This window comes from Vulpes vulpes, chromosome 9, assembly GCF_048418805.1.
Source record: "Vulpes vulpes isolate BD-2025 chromosome 9, VulVul3, whole genome shotgun sequence".
NCBI classification, from domain to species: domain Eukaryota; kingdom Metazoa; phylum Chordata; class Mammalia; order Carnivora; family Canidae; genus Vulpes; species Vulpes vulpes.
The window spans coordinates 47,840,266-47,857,527 of NC_132788.1; the positions used below are offsets into that span (position 1 = coordinate 47,840,266).

The window sequence follows — 17,262 nt, forward strand, 5'->3', positions numbered from 1 at the left end:
GAGCTGCAGTTGAAAAGAAGGTGGTCTGGGAAGCTTCCCCTGAGAGGATGAAATTGAGTCGAGACCTGAACAAGGTAAAGCCACAAGCTATGCTGAAATCTAAGGCGGCCTGGTATGGGCCAGGTGTAGCAAGAGGCTATAGTAATGTAACTGGAGTGGCAACAGCAAGTGAGAAGGCTGGGGAAACAGAGGCACTTGGGATGGCTACAAACAGATGATTTGATGATCCTGATCTCTTGGAAAACCTAGTAATTATAACCAAAATGGACAGAAATCGCATTTACAATATCATTAGGTCTTTTTGCATAAAATGAGTCAAAATTAGTAATTGCATTAATACACACTGGCTGTAAGGAAAAGGAAAGGCACTGGAAACCCACCTTTGCCGAGTCAGAAACGTTATCCCAGTACGGAGAAGGAAAGTCCACTTGTCCCATCAAAATCTGATCGAAAAGCACCTCCTGGTCGTCACCACTTCTGTTCAGGTGAAAAACAAGGGAAAAAAACAGCACTAAAATGTCAACTCAGGGTATGTCTCTTCATTCTTATGCATTAGAGCCCTTCCTTTCCCCATAAATGTGTAAAATGTGTGTTTTTAAGCAATTCAAAATGTCAATATGGAACTGTTTTGGACAATTAGGAAAGAATGAGTTTTTAAATTATATGAGGAAGATTTATGGAAGGCATGTAAATGAGCATGTACAACATAGAAAAAATAACAGGCGCTGGAAGTGAAGTTCTTATTATGTTCCTTTCCTGCTTCAGGCTCCTTTGTGCAAGAAGGGGGAATGGATCACTCAGAGAATGTAGAAATGCTTTGTCGGTGCTGAATAAAAGATTACTGCCCATACCCACGGAATGGAGGGAAACCGCACAGCAGGATGTAAGTGATTACACCAGCTGCCCAGATGTCCACCTTGAGGCCATATCTGGAAAAGTAAGTGATGTTAGAGTTAGCAAAAGTCAGGCCAGGACAAATTATGGGGCACAGTAAAATAGATGACTCTTCTATTCTAAACCAAAAACCAAATGAAACAAAATTTAAAAAGTCAACAGCAAACACTAAACTAAAACCCACTGGCTAAACAGAATTCAAGGGAAGAGTAATAAAAGAGAGAGAGAGACTAAGACAAATGAATAAAAATTGAAGTAAAGCATGGCTAAAGATCATATCTAAGTATCAGTGAGAGGTTTCATCAAAAAGGTTATCAATTCAAGTCAGATCAATTTTAAGATAGTGATGGACCCTTGAAATGAAGTCTCTGATTTTAGAAATAATAATTACGAATAGGACATTTTTTGATTTGTGAAGCACTGACATACAATATCTTATGCTGTTTTTCGAACCACTCTTTACATTACATAGATAAGTACTATCACCTATTTCATAGAGGAGAAAACCAAGAATCAGAGGGGTAAGTAGTTTTGCTCAAGATGGTGGCAGAGCTGGGTTCCAACCAGGGTCTCCAAGAGCCCAATTCAACCCTCTTGCTACCCTGGGCCCTCCCTCACAGCAGACTGTCAGAGTATTCACAGTAATAAACCAGAAAGTGTAGCTATGCTGAAGGCAGCACCCTCTCAGGAATGTCAGACAAGGTTACAGGTGTGGGCTCCCAAATCACTCAAATTTGACAAATAAAAAAGTCCTTATCACCCCACATCCCACTTCGGGATTTCCTGATTGGCATTCCCTTCTCATCTATTCTGTTTCTCTGCCTTTCTGGTCTATGGTCAAGCAGAAAAACTGTCTCTAACAGGTCTCAGTGAAAGACACCACCAAGACTCCCAGGTCTGGGTTGGTGCTTCTAATTGAGGGGGAAAAGTAGGGCCATCTCCCCTTGCTGTACTACCCTTCCCCAGTCCTTCTGCGGGGGGGCAGGGGGTAGTGCTTCAGAACTTTGCCTCTGACCCTTGGTAAGAAATAGAGCTGTATCCAGAAGGAGCCCTTTATTCACACAGCCTTGAGCTCAAATGCTGATTCAACCACTATCTAGTCATGAGCTTCCATGATACCCAGCCATCGCAGTGAGATTATTCATGTACAAAATGGGAATCATACCGTCTACTGAGAGAGTAAAAATCAAGTAAAGGACCTTAAGGCCTGGCAGATAGTAGGTACTTCGTAAATGTTAGCCCACTCACCTTCTCCCCCCATTCTAGAGATTTTCATTCATCTAATACTGCTGCACACAGAAACCTGAAAACTCCCAGTGGCCCTCTGATGCCTAAGGGTGTTTGTACTGCACAGATAATCAATGGACCACCAAGAGAGCCAAAATGAGAGTGGGACAGGAGAATAAGGACAGCTGAGAGAAAAAAAACCACAGGAGACTGTAATCACCGCACACAGCAGTGTCTGTTTCTTTTATCCAAAAGCGAGTTAATTACCATCACTATATGTTTCTCTGTTAGTCCGAACATTTCTTACTCTGGGGTTAATAACTGCTGTTCCACCTTTAACAAAGGCCGCATGGAAGCCTTGAACAAGATTGCCGTAATTGGCAACTTGATTGGAGAAACAGAGAAAATGGCTCTCCCTTTAAAGTTTAGAAAAAAAAAAAAGTGAAAGAAATCTGATAGCTAATTCTGTCTTGATGGGACAGAGCTGTTTTCTCCTGTTCTTGAAGCAGACTAGTTCTTTGGCAAGCACAGCACTCCAATAAACCAATGGAAGCTTTTACCCAGTCTCCGCGATGATTTCTGGAGCCACATATGTTGGGGTGCCACAGACTGTGTACAGGGGGCCATCGACAATGGTGGCCAGACCAAAGTCACCCAGCTTCAGCGATTTGCTACCATCTTGGTGTTCATATACCTAAAGTAAAAGGAAAGAGTGAACTCACCTTATGACCAAGAGCTCAAAAGCTCTTTTTTGAAGAAATGAGGGGCTTTGAGGCTTAAATTTAAGGTATTTATCACAAAGTGAAAAAAAAAGAAAACAGGCAGTTATGCAATGATATACATACAAGAATATCTTTTTTTTAAAGATTACTGCAGAATTGGAAACATGGTGAACAGCCAGCAAATGGAAATTCAATAATAAATGACAGTATGTTGATACAGTGGGATGCTACAGGACCATTAATGTGGTGATGTGGGTTTATATTTATTGAAATAAATTATTTGGGGGAACTAAGGACAGATTTCAGACTGGCTTGCATAAAATGTGTATTAAAGAAAAAAATACATGCAAAGAAAAATGTCTGAAAGAACACAATGTTAGTGTGTATGTCTCTGGGTGGAGGATTATGGGAGATTTTTTCTTTTGGCTTATCTGTATTTAATGTTTCCTACAATTAAAATTGATTTGTGTAATATTATGAAACATAGAAAGTCTCTAGTGCAGTACCTCCAATTTATGAAAATAATTACCTCTCCGTTTTAATATGTAAGAAGCTTTAAAAATATAGTTTTTTAGTAATTGAACAAAAAAACTACATGTATATTAAAATACTTTATATTCAGTGGCCCACATTTCCAACAAAACCTATTTACATTTTTTTTATTAATAATTGAAAGGGATATTAACATTTCATTTCACCTGAGGCAATTTAGAAAGATTTATCAGGTGCAGAGTCAGCATTCTGTCCAGGTTTCCTTATTAAGGCAGTAAAAATTTCCAGTCCTTCACCCAACAAATCAAGAAAAGGATGCATGTGACCATAGGCAAGTATTTATACCACTTTAATTCCAGCCCATGATCAAACCAAATGGGTCTGCTCTAAAAAGTATCCCAAACAACTTCTACTATTTCAAAGAAAAGATCAAAGGGCATTCAGGATTCTAAGTCAGTGTCCTCCATTGGAATCAATAAGATAAAACCACAGTAAAAAGCTAGTATTCCCAGCAAAGGCAGTCACCAGGAGATGCCTTGAGGAAATAGTGAAGTTTTCCATGTACATCAAAATAATCCAGCTAGCAAACTGAAGCCTGCATGTTCTTCTGTTGCTGCCTTGTGATCATCTGAACTTGATACAACAGCCTGAACCTCTTGCACAGCAAGACACATATCCACACATCAGGAGCGCCACTACTGTTCACACTCCACGTCACCTTTTCTTTGGAAAAAGTAGATTAACTTCTCAGTTCACTGCAGCATAAAGTGCAGATGTTTGGCCAGCTAAGTGGCAGTATCAGCAATGGTCATTTGGATCTAACTGTTTTGGCAGAGGCAGGGAGTCAATCTTCCCTTCTGGAGAGACTGTGTCTTTTCTGGGCAAAAAAATAATATGTATATATATATATATATATATTCTTTTACCTTTCTCCACACTCAGAACATGGAGTCTTCTCCTTAAGGGCTTGACCTGCATCTAGTTTAGGCTCTTGGGCAGGTGTCCAGAGGCTTGCGGGGTCACCTGCATTTAGGCTTTAGGGCAAAGACAGCTGTGTGTCCTTCATTGATGTGGCTTTGCCCAGTTGTCATGTGGGACGGACACTGTCCTCTCTCCTTTAACAAAGCAGCTCTCCAGCCCATCAGTGGGAGTAAGGTCTGAGTGAGGGACTCCGAGGCATTAGAGCTGCAAAACACAATCTCATTCCCAGCCTAAATGTTCTCTGGCAAAAGAAATTTCTAAATCATAGTCTGAGCACCTCAGCCATTCTGGTCATCCAAGTGACAAGCAAATGTTTTTCATGAACAGAAACCTGAGATGGAAACATCTAGAAGATCATCTAGTTTATTTCCCGAAGAGAGAATTGTTTACTTCCCTAATTCCATTTTGTTAGCAATAAGCTTTCTAAAATGCAAAATAAACTCTCACTTTGATGTTCTGTTAGGTCCAAACATCCATAGTTCGTGTTTTATGAGTTTGTGCAGATTTCAATTTACACAACTCCATTTACACAGGAATTTTGTGGTTTTTCTCTAAACATACTATCTATAATCACCTAACTTTATTCAAAAGTTGGATGAAAGAAGATGTTGGCAGATCCAGTCATAAGTCACATTTTGGTTCTGAATATGAACATGTATTTCTCCTACACATAGCAAAGGTTTTATTTTTGAGCCTCTACATCTTACTTAATAGGAATTCCATCTCATATGCAGCCATATGCCAGTTATATTTAATATACTGAGCAACAAAGTTCAAAGTTTCAATAACTAAGGGGAAAAAAGCACGAAAAAAAATCTTATCTAAAATAAAGAAAATTAGGATTACATAAAAGTAATGACTCTTTTAAATAAACCAACAGTATTAAATAAAACACACAGAATCTATCGTTTTAATGTTCTTTTTATCTCTGACACTTCCACAACGTTTTTGCTTTGAAAAAACATAGAATTTTCATGAACACAAAGAAGTTAACTTGATGCTTATGATAGACAATAAGAGAGACAAAGCCCTAATCCATGTAATTGAAAACATTTCTAGACACAACGACATTAGAAATGCTTCAGCAAAATGTTTTTGCAGGTGAATAAATGTCCAGGCCTTTGGTTTGGAATTCTGTTTAACTTACTGTCAGGCAGGGCAGGAAACAAGGTTGCCTTGGGTTTTCCTCTGTCAACACTTTGAGAGAAGGATACAGAAGAATATATTCCAGTGTTTCCTCTCCTCCAATGGGAGAGCACCTTTCCTAAGCAATGTAATAAGCCCACTTCACAACTGGGGTTCACCATTAGCGCTTGCTACAACCTGCGCTGGGCTCACCCTTATCTTTTACCAAGCCAGTTACAGAGGGGCACGGAGGAGGCCATTTAAAAATGTAATTTAAATTCTGTTAAAATCACAGATTGCTAAACACATCTGTTTCAAACATACAGGCGTGTGTGTGTGTGTGTGCACGCCTGCGCGCGCGCGCACACACACACACACACACACACACACTCAAAAAGCCATCTTCAGAAAGTATTTTCCCAAATGGCAGCTATAAATTTACTTTGAACTAAGTTTTTAATTAAAAGTTAGGAATTGGAAACGCTTCTAACAAGTTCACATTTAAAATGGCTTATAGCGCTCCCTGAATCGATTCTGACCTTTGGTCCTCTGCATGTCTCCTCATCCTGAACATCTTCCAGGAGGGACATTAACAGGCTGCAAGCACAGGCTTGGGCAGCCCAATCCAGCAAGTGGAGTTCTGCTGTACAAAAGAACTTTTTGCTATAACTGTATTTTAAAGCCTCCATAAAACATGACCCACAAGTGAGGTGGGAATACATTGATTGTCAATCAATGAGTATTCACAACATGAGATATAATTTAATGTTCATCCCAAGCCCTTTAAATACTATAGATGTTCCCCCACATTTTAAACACTGAGAGGCTATTAAAGAGACGGGGATTAGTGCAAATTACCAGTATGTAGTGCTTTCACTGTTTTAACTAAGCAATAAAACTGTGTAATTGTACAACACTAATTGAATGCAGCTACACATAATTGTGGGCTGCCATATGTATCCTATTACCATAAAGATTGTCAGTATTTTGTAAGCTACTCTTGTGATCATTGCAGATGGCTACAGTCAGAGAAGTTGTTCTCTAGGGTTTATTATACGGCTATAAAGACATCCCATGATTTGACAGACTAAATGTGTTAAATGGCAACAATTATGAAAGAAGTCCCAATTAAAAGCTGAAGGCATGTCCCACCAAGAATAGATACAGTGAAAGGTCAGGTATTAGGTTTTAGGCACACTGGCATTTTATACAGGGTTTTTCCTTTTTGAGGAAGAGTTTTCTTTTTGTTTCTCTTTCGTTTATTTTGGGTTTTGCAGTAGCTGTAACTTACTGAACAGTAGATGTTTGGGCATAGGCCTGATTTCCTTTGGATTAGAAACTGAGACCATTTGGAAAAGTTATTTGAAAAAAATAAAACATTTAATATATAGTCATAAAATGCAGCTGGTGGCCATAAAATATTATGAAAATTCACAGATAACCTGAACCCAGGCAAATGGTTTCTGAGATTCCCATAATAGAGAACTAAAAGCTGACTAATATAACAGATGTGTTGGAACAAACATAATTCTCAATGTTGCTGTGAATTCAAAGATAACCCTGTTGAAATGCTGGCTAATGAATCATTAGCATCCATTGAAATATTTTTCACAGAGGAGCCCAATAGGTACTAAAAAAATTTTTCACCAAATAGAATTGAACAAAGGTGGCGTGAAATTGACAGTCATGAAAAAAAGTCAATTTACTTTTTAACAAATATGGTGTCCCTTTAAAAAAGACACTCATTTTCCTCCAGCCACGGTATATAGCCTTTACAATCCTTTCTAAGGAAAATGAATTAAAATTAAGTCTTTAATCTTTAAGAAGTGAAGTAAAACAACATTAATGCAGGAGATTATTTTACAAAATGCACTTTATGGTCCACATACTTTAAAATTAAACCTCCTGGAAAAAAATTATTGTAATGTAAAAATCTTTATGAAATCAAACAAATAATAAAGATCGCATAGACGTCAGAACAGGAAAAAAAGAAGTCAGAAGAGGGGTAACGATATCAGAGGGAAAAATAAAATAGCTCTCAAAGTATTAACTCTAGAGATATCTGGGAAGATGGAGGATGAGTGGAAACTCCAGAAAGCCCGATTCTCACCCTCACTTTAAAAGAGTCATGAAACTATCTAAAGGGGAGTTCTACATAGCTGCAGTGAGATCCGTGCAACAGGCACGTCTGGATTCTGTGAGCCATTGCACATACATACCCCCTTGCTAAAACTGTGGGAACTTAATGTCATTGCAATTTTTAAAACTCGTATTACATTTTTGTCACACAAGCAATATCCAATATGTCATTGTAGGGAAATTAGAAAAGACAGATAATTACAGAGGGAAAGGAATTAAGCTCACCCATAATCTTGACACCTAGAAATAACCATCATTAACATTTGGGGATATAAACTTCCAGCCCTTTCTTTACCTCTCTTTCCTGCTTTTCTCTTGCCACTGGACAATATATCCTGAGTGAATAAGCATGTATCTACATCACGATTTTCAGTGGCTCCTGGATATTCCATTGCATGGATGTACCTACCATCAGTAATAATCCCAACAGCTACTACAACTGCTATTTACTGAGCACACGAGATATGTCGGGCATTGTGTTGAGGAGTTCATGCTCTTTATCCTATCTGATCTTCACAACAACCTATTAAATCATCTTACTGATATTTTGCAGATGACAAAATTGAATCTCAGAGATGTTTCACTGTTGTTCAATGTTTGCACAGCAAATATGTGGGAGAACCAGAACCTAAATTTAGGTAACATCTGAGTCCAAGATTTTAACCAGTATGTCCTCCTTCCCCCTCATCATGCCATTATTTAACTAATTAGTGCCCTAAGTTGTTTCCAAATATATGTATATATTTTTTTCATACTAAAAACCACTGAGATGAACAACCCTACATATGGATAGAGATCTGATTTTTTTCTCCTTAGGTTACATTTGCAGAAGTGGTATTACTTGATCATGGGATACTCATACTATTTAAGGTTTCAATTATTTATTAGCAAATTACCTTTCAGAAAGCTTCTCTGAAGTTACTCTTGCACCAACACATGTGAGATAATTGGTATCCTAATAACCTTTCCAATACTATATGTTCTTATTATTAATCTTTGCTAGTCCAGTAAGGCCATGTCATTTTAAATGAGATGAGTGATACTACTTCAGTCCCTAATGACAGAAGGGATGAGTAGTGGAGCAGACAGACCCAGGCCAACCAAGGCAACACACTACACTTTTATTTCCTGTGTTTTCTCATGTGCAATCACAGGTCCTTGGAAAAAGGCCCTCAGCAAATGTGCTAGTAAAGTAGCTGGTATATTCTTATACTAAATGATGTTTTGGGAAAATGTTGTCTTACTTCTATTTTTCCCTTAACTTTTATCCAAATTAGGAGAGCAGAATTTTTTTTTTTTCTAAACACCTATAAAAAATGATCATTCAGGTTCTGCTTGGTCATTTTCAATGACCATAATGGCTACATGTAATAAAGGCCAATTCTGTCATTTGCCACAATAGGTCTTCATTTCACATCAATAATAACGCAGGGCAGTTGGGGCAGGGCTAGTGACAGAGTCCTGAGAGGCCTCGGGCTCCTTTCTCCTGGATCCCCCAATCATCAGTCAACACTCTGCTGGCTCAAGATCATATGACAGTGGACTGACTGCAAATCTACTCAACTGTGCTTTTGCCTAGGTCTTCTAGATGCACTCTACCTGTGGCACTTGCCTTGTGTACCAGTGTAGTTAGCTATCTTACCATAAAATGGATTTATTTGGAGATTAAGGGTCATGGGATTAAGGCAGAAAGAAATCTGCCATCTTGTGGGCTTGGGGCTGGCTTGAACTGGAAACCAAGAGGAACTGGAGCATATCAACACTTGGAAAGAACACGATACCTTACCTTACTGTTACGTATAATCCAATTAGTGAAACAGAGGGTCATGTGCTAGGCATGCCATTTTGATGGGCAGCCAGAAGCAGGTACAAATACCTGGATAGACAGTTTCTAAAAGGAAATTTCTGGCCCCGATAGGCAGATTTTCTGAGAAATTGCTTTCTCCCAGAGCTGGGGAGTTGAGAAGGAAAAAGGTTTTTGAACATAAACTTTTATATTTCAAGAAAATGGCTGTTTATTTCTGGAATCTAACAAAAACTCATCTTCTAAGTTATATTTTTGCCATTAGATACTTTGATTTTCCTAAGGAGGTGGCATCTGTATATACATTTTAAAAGGCCCTCCCAGGGGCACCTGTGTGGTTCAGGGGTTAAGTATCTGCCTTTGGCTCAGGGCATAATCCCGGAGTCCTAGAATCTGGTTCCGCATCAGGCTCCCCACAGGGAGACTGCTTCTTCCTCTGCCTGTGTCTCTGCCTCTCGTGAATAAATAAAAAATCTTAAAAAAAAATAAAATAAAATAAAAAATAAAAGACCCTCCCAACTCCTTGGAAGAAACTCAGGCTGCTATTGAGAATTTTTCCTGCCAAGGGTGCAAGCTTGCCATCTAGTGGTGACTCCTGCAAACTGAAGGCGGTTGATCCCAGGAGGACAGTTCTGGTGGTTTTGTTTGTTTTTTAAAAAGCAAAATGTCTCTTTTAGTTATATACTATCTTACACACACACACACACACACACACACACACACACACACACACACATCCTGTGCACAAGTATAGCTGGGGAAACACTGCACTATCCCCACTCCGTGGCATTTAGACTGAGGCCCATGTGAGTCCTCAGCGTAATGAATGAGTTGAAGAATGGCTTGGACCTCTCATGTTGTGTCTGTCCTCTAGTCTGTGAAGAAGTGTCACTCATTCACTCACTCTTTCATCTCATCCACCGTCCCATCCCACTGGTCACTCCTCTATGATCATTAAGCTCCAGGCCTGACAGCAAAAAGAACCATGTAAGATCATTGAGATGATTAACTTGTGAAAACAAAAACAAAAGAAAACAAACAAAACAAAAAATTAGGAATGATACAATAATTTTATTATTGGGTCAATTCTCAGTTTTCACACCAAATGTGGCTGGAAACACCACTGTAAATCAAATCATGTTCTCTCATTAAAAGACCTTGACCTGACAAATACATAGACTTGAATAGGTCAATATAGATCCCTAAGGCCAAGCTACAACATTTTTATATATCTCTATAAGGATTAAAAATTAAAAATTCTGGAAGTTCCATAAATATGGTACTGTATAAAATAAAATCTATTGCTGAATTCGACACTTAAAAAATAATTCTTTGCTAGTTATAACAAACATTAAACACTTAGCTGGCAAGAATCTTATTAGTAATCTAACAAATTTGAAAAAAAAAAAAAGTAATCTAACAATTTAGGCTTTTTTGAGGTTCCTTAATAAAAGAGTAATGCAAAGTGTGGAGTGAAGCCTTTTTATTTGGTAAGTTTATTTATTTGGCAGTAAAAAAATGGACTCGAAATCTTTAAATTTGTCATAGCATTTTTCAAAAATAGTCTCTAGCTCTACATTTTGCCAGGAGATGGCAAATCCATGCATGGGTAGATAGTAAAATTTTAAAAGCAATGTCAAAAAAGATGCAAGATGATTTTTATAACATATAATTTGTTGTGAAACAGTTTTATTTTTAGGAATAATTTAATTTTTATTACAAATAAAACGGGAATAAAAAAGAATGAAGCTAATAGTTCCATGTTATCTTTTTATCTTTATAAAATCCCCTTAAAGGAGGCTCAAAGGAGTTAAAGAAACTTGTTCAAGGTCATAAGACCAGCCAGTGGAAGAGTGAAGCACTTGGTTTTGAACTTTGGTGCATCTGACTATAAATCCTCAGTATGTGAATGTGCCTCCCATGACAATTTGCTCTTATTTCCACATAAAAGTCAACAGAACGTGAAATTAACAGAAGTCGCAAGTTCAGTTAGCGATATCCTAATTTTGTTCAATTTTTCTATTCTTCTACCTATTTTTTACTTAATAGATTTATCCCTGTAAAACTCACCAACTCTTATTACTTCCCTAGAAGAAAGTACTAAAGTGGAGAAGCAGAATTACTTTAGTTCATATACATATATATCAGACCTATATTGCAAATGGCTTCAGTGGTGTGTGTGTGTATTTCACATTAGCGATATCTTAATTTTGTTCAATTTTTCTATTCTTCTACCTATTTTTTACTTAATAGATTTATCCCTGTAAAACTCACCAACTCTTATTACTTCCCTAGAAGAAAGTACTAAACTGGAGAAGCAGAATTACTTTAGTTCATATACATATATATCAGACCTATATTGCAAATGGCTTCAGTGGTGTGTGTGTGTATTTCACATCCCTGCATTGGAAAAGAAAGGAAAAAAAGAGTGAACCTTTTTCTTTTTCAGTAATTTAAAAAAGTAAAATATGTTAGAACGAGCACAGTATTTTCAAAGTGTCCTGCAAATTGTAATTTTAGAAAAAGTACCCTGCTAAGTAATCATGTATGGCATTTACAGAAATAGATAACGCTCTGGTGAGAAGCAAGTGAGCAGTGTCACACAAAACCAAACTGCAAAGGGTGGGTGGGTGGGGGGAAATGAAACTTTAATTTTTCAATCACTGAATTTTTGGGACTTAGAGAAGTTTTTAAACAAAGGCTAATTGTGAGTCTGTTCCCATGAGATGATCCTACATAATTCAGGACAGAGGAGTAATGAATGCAGACAAGAGAAAATTGCTGCAGGTTATGGAGGCAACTATGCAGAAGAGAATGTTCTGGCGACTGCGGAGATGTGGAATTTGAGGGGCAATTAAGTCAGAACTCCGGCACTTGACCTCAGCTGCCTTCATTAGCCAGTAGCTCCAAGTTTATGAACGTAATTACGGTGAACTAACTGCATGTGTATTTATTTCTTGAATGCCTCTTTTTCCTACTTGAATCTCAACTCCATGAAGGCATCTGTTTCTCTGTTCCCTGGCACCACATCTGGCACAAAGCAAGCATGCAATAAACCTCCTTCATGCACAGCTTCATGTCGTCTAGAGGTTAAAATCTTGGACTCTGGAGTAGGGCAGAGCTAGGCTGAGATAGGAGTTCTTCCACATATGACTTATAATGGCTTTATGCAGGTCTTTTAACTTCTAGGCACTCAGTTTCCTTAACCTGTGAAATGGGACAGTAATAGAATTTACCCCATTTGGCCATTGTGAGGATTAAATGGGATGAGGGTAAAGCGCAGGGCAAACTCATGGGTAGGTGGCCATCTTAGCAGATGTCACCAGCCCTTTCTGTGTAGTGGGAGTTGGGTTGCTCATCTGCTTCTACACTCAAATGCTCATTTGGGTCATGTGGGGGAGCTTGTTTCCAAGAAGATCTGTACCCTGTCACCAGTCACCAGATTCTGATTTGCTAGGGCTGCAGGGAGGCTCAGAAATCTGCATTTTTAAAAGGCATCTGGGAGTAGTTCAGATGCAAGGAGTCTTGGACCACCCTTGGAGAAGCACTGCTTTAGAGAGAGAATCCTCAATTCCCAGATTTCTGAAGAGATGGACAAACTAACAGTAATATATAATACATGACTCTTGGGCCTGGGTAATGAAAGTTAAAGAACTAGCATCTTAGTTGGGGTGGGTGGGTGGGGGGAGTTTATTTTTTTATTTTATTTATTATTTTATTTATTTTATTTATTTTATTTTATTTATTTTATTTTATTTATTTATTTATTTGTTTATTTATTTATTTATTTTTGGTGGGGGGAGTTTAGAAAATGAATAGGTTTCATTAAAATTCCAGCATGGAAAGCCAGCAAAATTTATGTTACTCCCATATTTACCAGTGACAGCTCGCAGATGCCCAGTTTCTGTCTTCTCAATTATTTCCAATACTGTCCCTTTAACATCTGGACTAGGAAAGGACTCTCGTTTGTTTGCTTCAAGAACTCTCAGTGTTTCCCCAGAGACATGGAGTTCAGAAAAGTAAAACAAATAATTATAGAAGGGGATAGGGATGTCTCTGATTTTTTTTTAAAGATTTTATTTATTTATTCATGAGAGACACAGAGAGAGAGGCAGAGACACAGACAAAGGGAGAAGCAGGCTCCATACAGGAAGCCCAACGTGGGACTCGATCCCAGGCCTCCAGGCTCACACCCTGGACTGAAGGCAGCGCTAAAAAGCTGAGCCACCCTGGCTGCCCATGTCTCTGATTTTTAAAACCAGTGTTATGATTATTTTTATGCTGAAGGGTGTCTTTAAAACTCATGATTTATTGTCTTAGCCTTTAGATCATATTATTGAAAACTAAATTTGGGGGGGGCTTCCTTTTTTTCTAAGTAAAAACTTTTTAAAAAAGATTTTATTTATTTATTCATGAGAGACACAAAGAGAGGGGCAGAGACATAGGCAGAGGGAGAAGCAGGCTCCTTGTGGGGAACCCAAAGCAGGACTCGGTCCCAGGACCCTGGGATCATGATGTGAGCCAAAGGCAGAGGCTCAACTACTGAACCACCCAGGTGTCCACTAAGTAAAAACCTTTAACATCAAAGTGCTGTAGATACATTAATATACATGTAAATAAATGCTCCTCAGGGACTCTCTTGGTCTAGCCCAAGGTGTCAACCACAGCCCTGGATTTCCCAAGCTCTATTCCCCCAAGGCTGTCTGAGGTTTTTATATGCTAATTATTAGTCAAGTACTCCCAACGGGCCCTGAACCCTTAGAAATACACTTAAAAAGGTTAGTTTCCAGCTCAAGTCCAGCTAGAAACTAGCCTTTATAAGAAAGAAAAGAATATTGGAAAGGAAAAAAAAAAGAAGTATTCATATTCACTTATGAGTGCTTAGAACTCAGGATGCTTGAGGTTAGAATTCCTCTTACCAGTAGATTCTCTGGCTTAATGTCCCGGTGGACGATGTTCAGGCTGTGCAGGTATTTGATGGCGCTGGCCAGATTGTACAGCATCCCACTGGCGTCTCGTTCAGTGTATTTGTTAGTTGAAGTAATGGCATCAAAGAGGTCTCCTCCCTGAGAAGAGAACAGCAGGTGGAGCAGCACGTTAGCAGATGATCCAATGGTGCCTCCTGGAGAGGTAACTGACAGATTATCAAGGAGATGAAGAAGCATGCAGGATCTTTGGGCTCCTAGGGCTTTCCCTGCCACTTCCATTGCAAAGGCCCACAGACTTCCTATGGGGATTTCTTTCCCCACCGTGAAAGCCAGTATGGCATCTCCTCCATAGCTCAAAGGAGCAGGTGAGGATTCTCTGCCATCCAATGTGCAGTGGTTTCCACAGCCCCAACCAGGGAGGAGAGGCGGAGCCAGGTCTCCAGGGCAGAGGCCTGTGGCCCCTGGGTGCCCTGGCAGCATGTACCACCTGCCTCATACTAACTGCCAGCAGAAGTTCAAAGTCATAATCCCAAAGCTCTCAGAATGAGAAACAGGTAATACTGCAGATCACATCCTTAACAAAATGTTCTGCTGCCTTATGAAGTACGCACGCGCGCGTACACACACACAGACACACACACACACACACACACACTCCATTCGCTTCATTCTCTAGATTTAGCTCTCTTGGAGTGGGTGTAATGTTTTCTTTTTCAATAATGTGCTTCTTTGTAAGAAGCAGAGAAAAGGACAGAAACTGTCATTCCAATGACGAGAGAGAAAGAGAGGAGGAGGGGAGAGGGTGGAGAAATTTCAAAGAAAGTTTTCTAGGACCATTATTCATCTGAACTTTTGTTTCCCTTGTTCCTTGCTAACATATTGTTATTTGGAGAAATAGAATGCTTTTAGGCTCCAATTTTAGTTCTATTTATTTGAAACCCTTTCAGAAATTTGGGTCTGATTTACTAACAACGTTTGCATCATTCTTGCACACAATGCACCAAATAGCTGAACATAGGAGCCAACTGTGTTCATCTATTGCCTAATGTGGTAAGGGATTTCATTTTTTGTTTTTAAATAGCAAAAGCAAAATATAGGCCTTACAGGCTGATGATTTTTGAATTTCACGAGCTGGCCTACCCTCTGTTCCCCTGTACCAGCCTCCACTCAGGAGGCTGCTCCCACAGCCCATTCAGCCTTGACAGTTCCCAACCTGAGCACCTACATTTGTGTCAAAATGAACACTTTCTCAGCTTTCTCTTTCTCTCAAAGGCAAGGCTGCCAAATGCAGGTTTACAAGTTGTTTCCATGCCTCCAGGAGGCAGGATTTTCAGTGTGGCTATGTGAACAGCACCCTGATGTAGTGAGATGTGTGTGTGGCTGTGTATGATGATCCCGCGATGACTCCACAGTTGTCCTAGTTATCTAGGTAAGCTTCAGGCATCCTGTGAGCTCGCTTCCTCTGCATCCTCAACAACACAGTCAGCCAGTCCTTCCTGTAAGGCATGCCACATACACAGCTCTTCTCCTGGGTAAGAGCTATTGCCGCACTATCCCTGGGGGCTCCATGTGGCCCCACAACCTGCACTGCCTCCCAGGCTCTTTATTTGAAGCATCCAAGGAACTGACTGTTACCTTCCCACCTGGTATGTTGGCCTTCTCCTTCTCTCTTCAAAAAGTTGGCATTCCTTTCCCATGGCTCTCCATGTTCGGGTGCCCTCCTAATTCCAACCTGTCTCATTGCATCTCCTGCCACTAGCTAGACCAGTTTGTCGACTTTATGCTCCAGGGAGGATATTCTTCCCCCATCATTAAAACATGCCCAAATCACCCTGCGTTCCAAGCCTGTCCTTCTTAGAACCCCCTTCCTAGAATGTCCCATCTAGTGCCTTTGTCTCTCTCCTGCTGATCAGTTAGGGCCTGGCCACAGGGCAGCCTCCCTCACCCTTCCTCTGAATCCCTTCCTCTGAACACATTTGCAATGTGCATGGGCACATATCTGTAGGCAGAAGTCTAAAGTCTTGTTCTTATTAATTATGGAATTTCACTTGTAATTACTGTTACTTCACTATTTTCTAGAATACAGGCCTTGTTTATCCTAAAGCCACAGGCACTCTTTGGCACACCATCAGACTCATGACAAGTATGGCCCTAGCTACAATTCTCCGGGGAAATGTTTATGGGAGCCTTTCAACTCAAGCCTGGGGTTGGCCTTCACTTCTCAGGATGCTTCCAGATCTGGCCTCACAGCAGTTCTGGAGCAACCTAAATGTAAGGGTGTGATCTGGTGGTACAATTGAGAAGTCCCGATGCTGGACTATGCAGACACTCTCTGGCCTTGTTGGGCTATCCTGGTCAAATTCCCAGAGGGAATCTGCAAAAGGCTGTTAAGTGAAGTGAAGCCTCCCAGTGGTAACTGAGCTATTGTCACCTGACCTAGGCTTTCCCACCAAAATGTATTCTGAACTCTTAAGCTTTCACTGCTTTCATTTCTCAGCTTCAAATGTGTTTGTCTTAACTCTTCAAAAATCAGCCAATAAAAGGAGGCTAATCAGTTTTTAACAGCATACAGAAGGGCAACAGGAATGGTTTGAATTTGTTGCTCTGAAAATTAAAATCATTGTAAAAATATTATCCTTGGACCTAGAGAAAGTATATTTTACAATATGGGTGATTACCAAACTCTACATGGCAATAAAGCACCAATATGAAAATCTTCCAAATAACTGAAATCAACCTTTCTTTGTTGAAATAATAGTTTACCATTTTTATCTCCCTCGGTCTCAAATGTGGCAATACCTTTGCTTCACTACAAATCAACAAGTCCCACTTCTCTGAAAGAAACAAATCCTAACATAAAGTAGGAAAAAAGTAGGCTTCATCTGCATATATAAATAACCACAAAAAAAAGCCAACAGATCTAGAGTAAAGCAACTCTGAATAATAAAAG

General features: G+C 39.5%; 1 protein-coding gene across 9 annotated transcripts in view; it reads right to left on the reverse strand.

The window, feature by feature from the left end:
• DCLK1 (doublecortin like kinase 1) overlaps window positions 1-17,262 on the reverse strand; it is a 344,423-nt gene that overhangs the window by 37,234 nt on the left and 289,927 nt on the right. For all 9 annotated transcript variants that reach the window (XM_072720012.1, XM_072720011.1, XM_072720014.1 and 6 more), the window contains 4 exons: window positions 14,304-14,450; window positions 2,682-2,815; window positions 852-929; window positions 381-477 (listed from right to left, as the gene is read on the reverse strand). In XM_072720012.1, coding sequence (XP_072576113.1) covers window positions 381-477; window positions 852-929; window positions 2,682-2,815; window positions 14,304-14,450 — 456 coding nt within the window. The remainder of the gene's footprint in view (window positions 1-380; window positions 478-851; window positions 930-2,681; window positions 2,816-14,303; window positions 14,451-17,262) is intronic.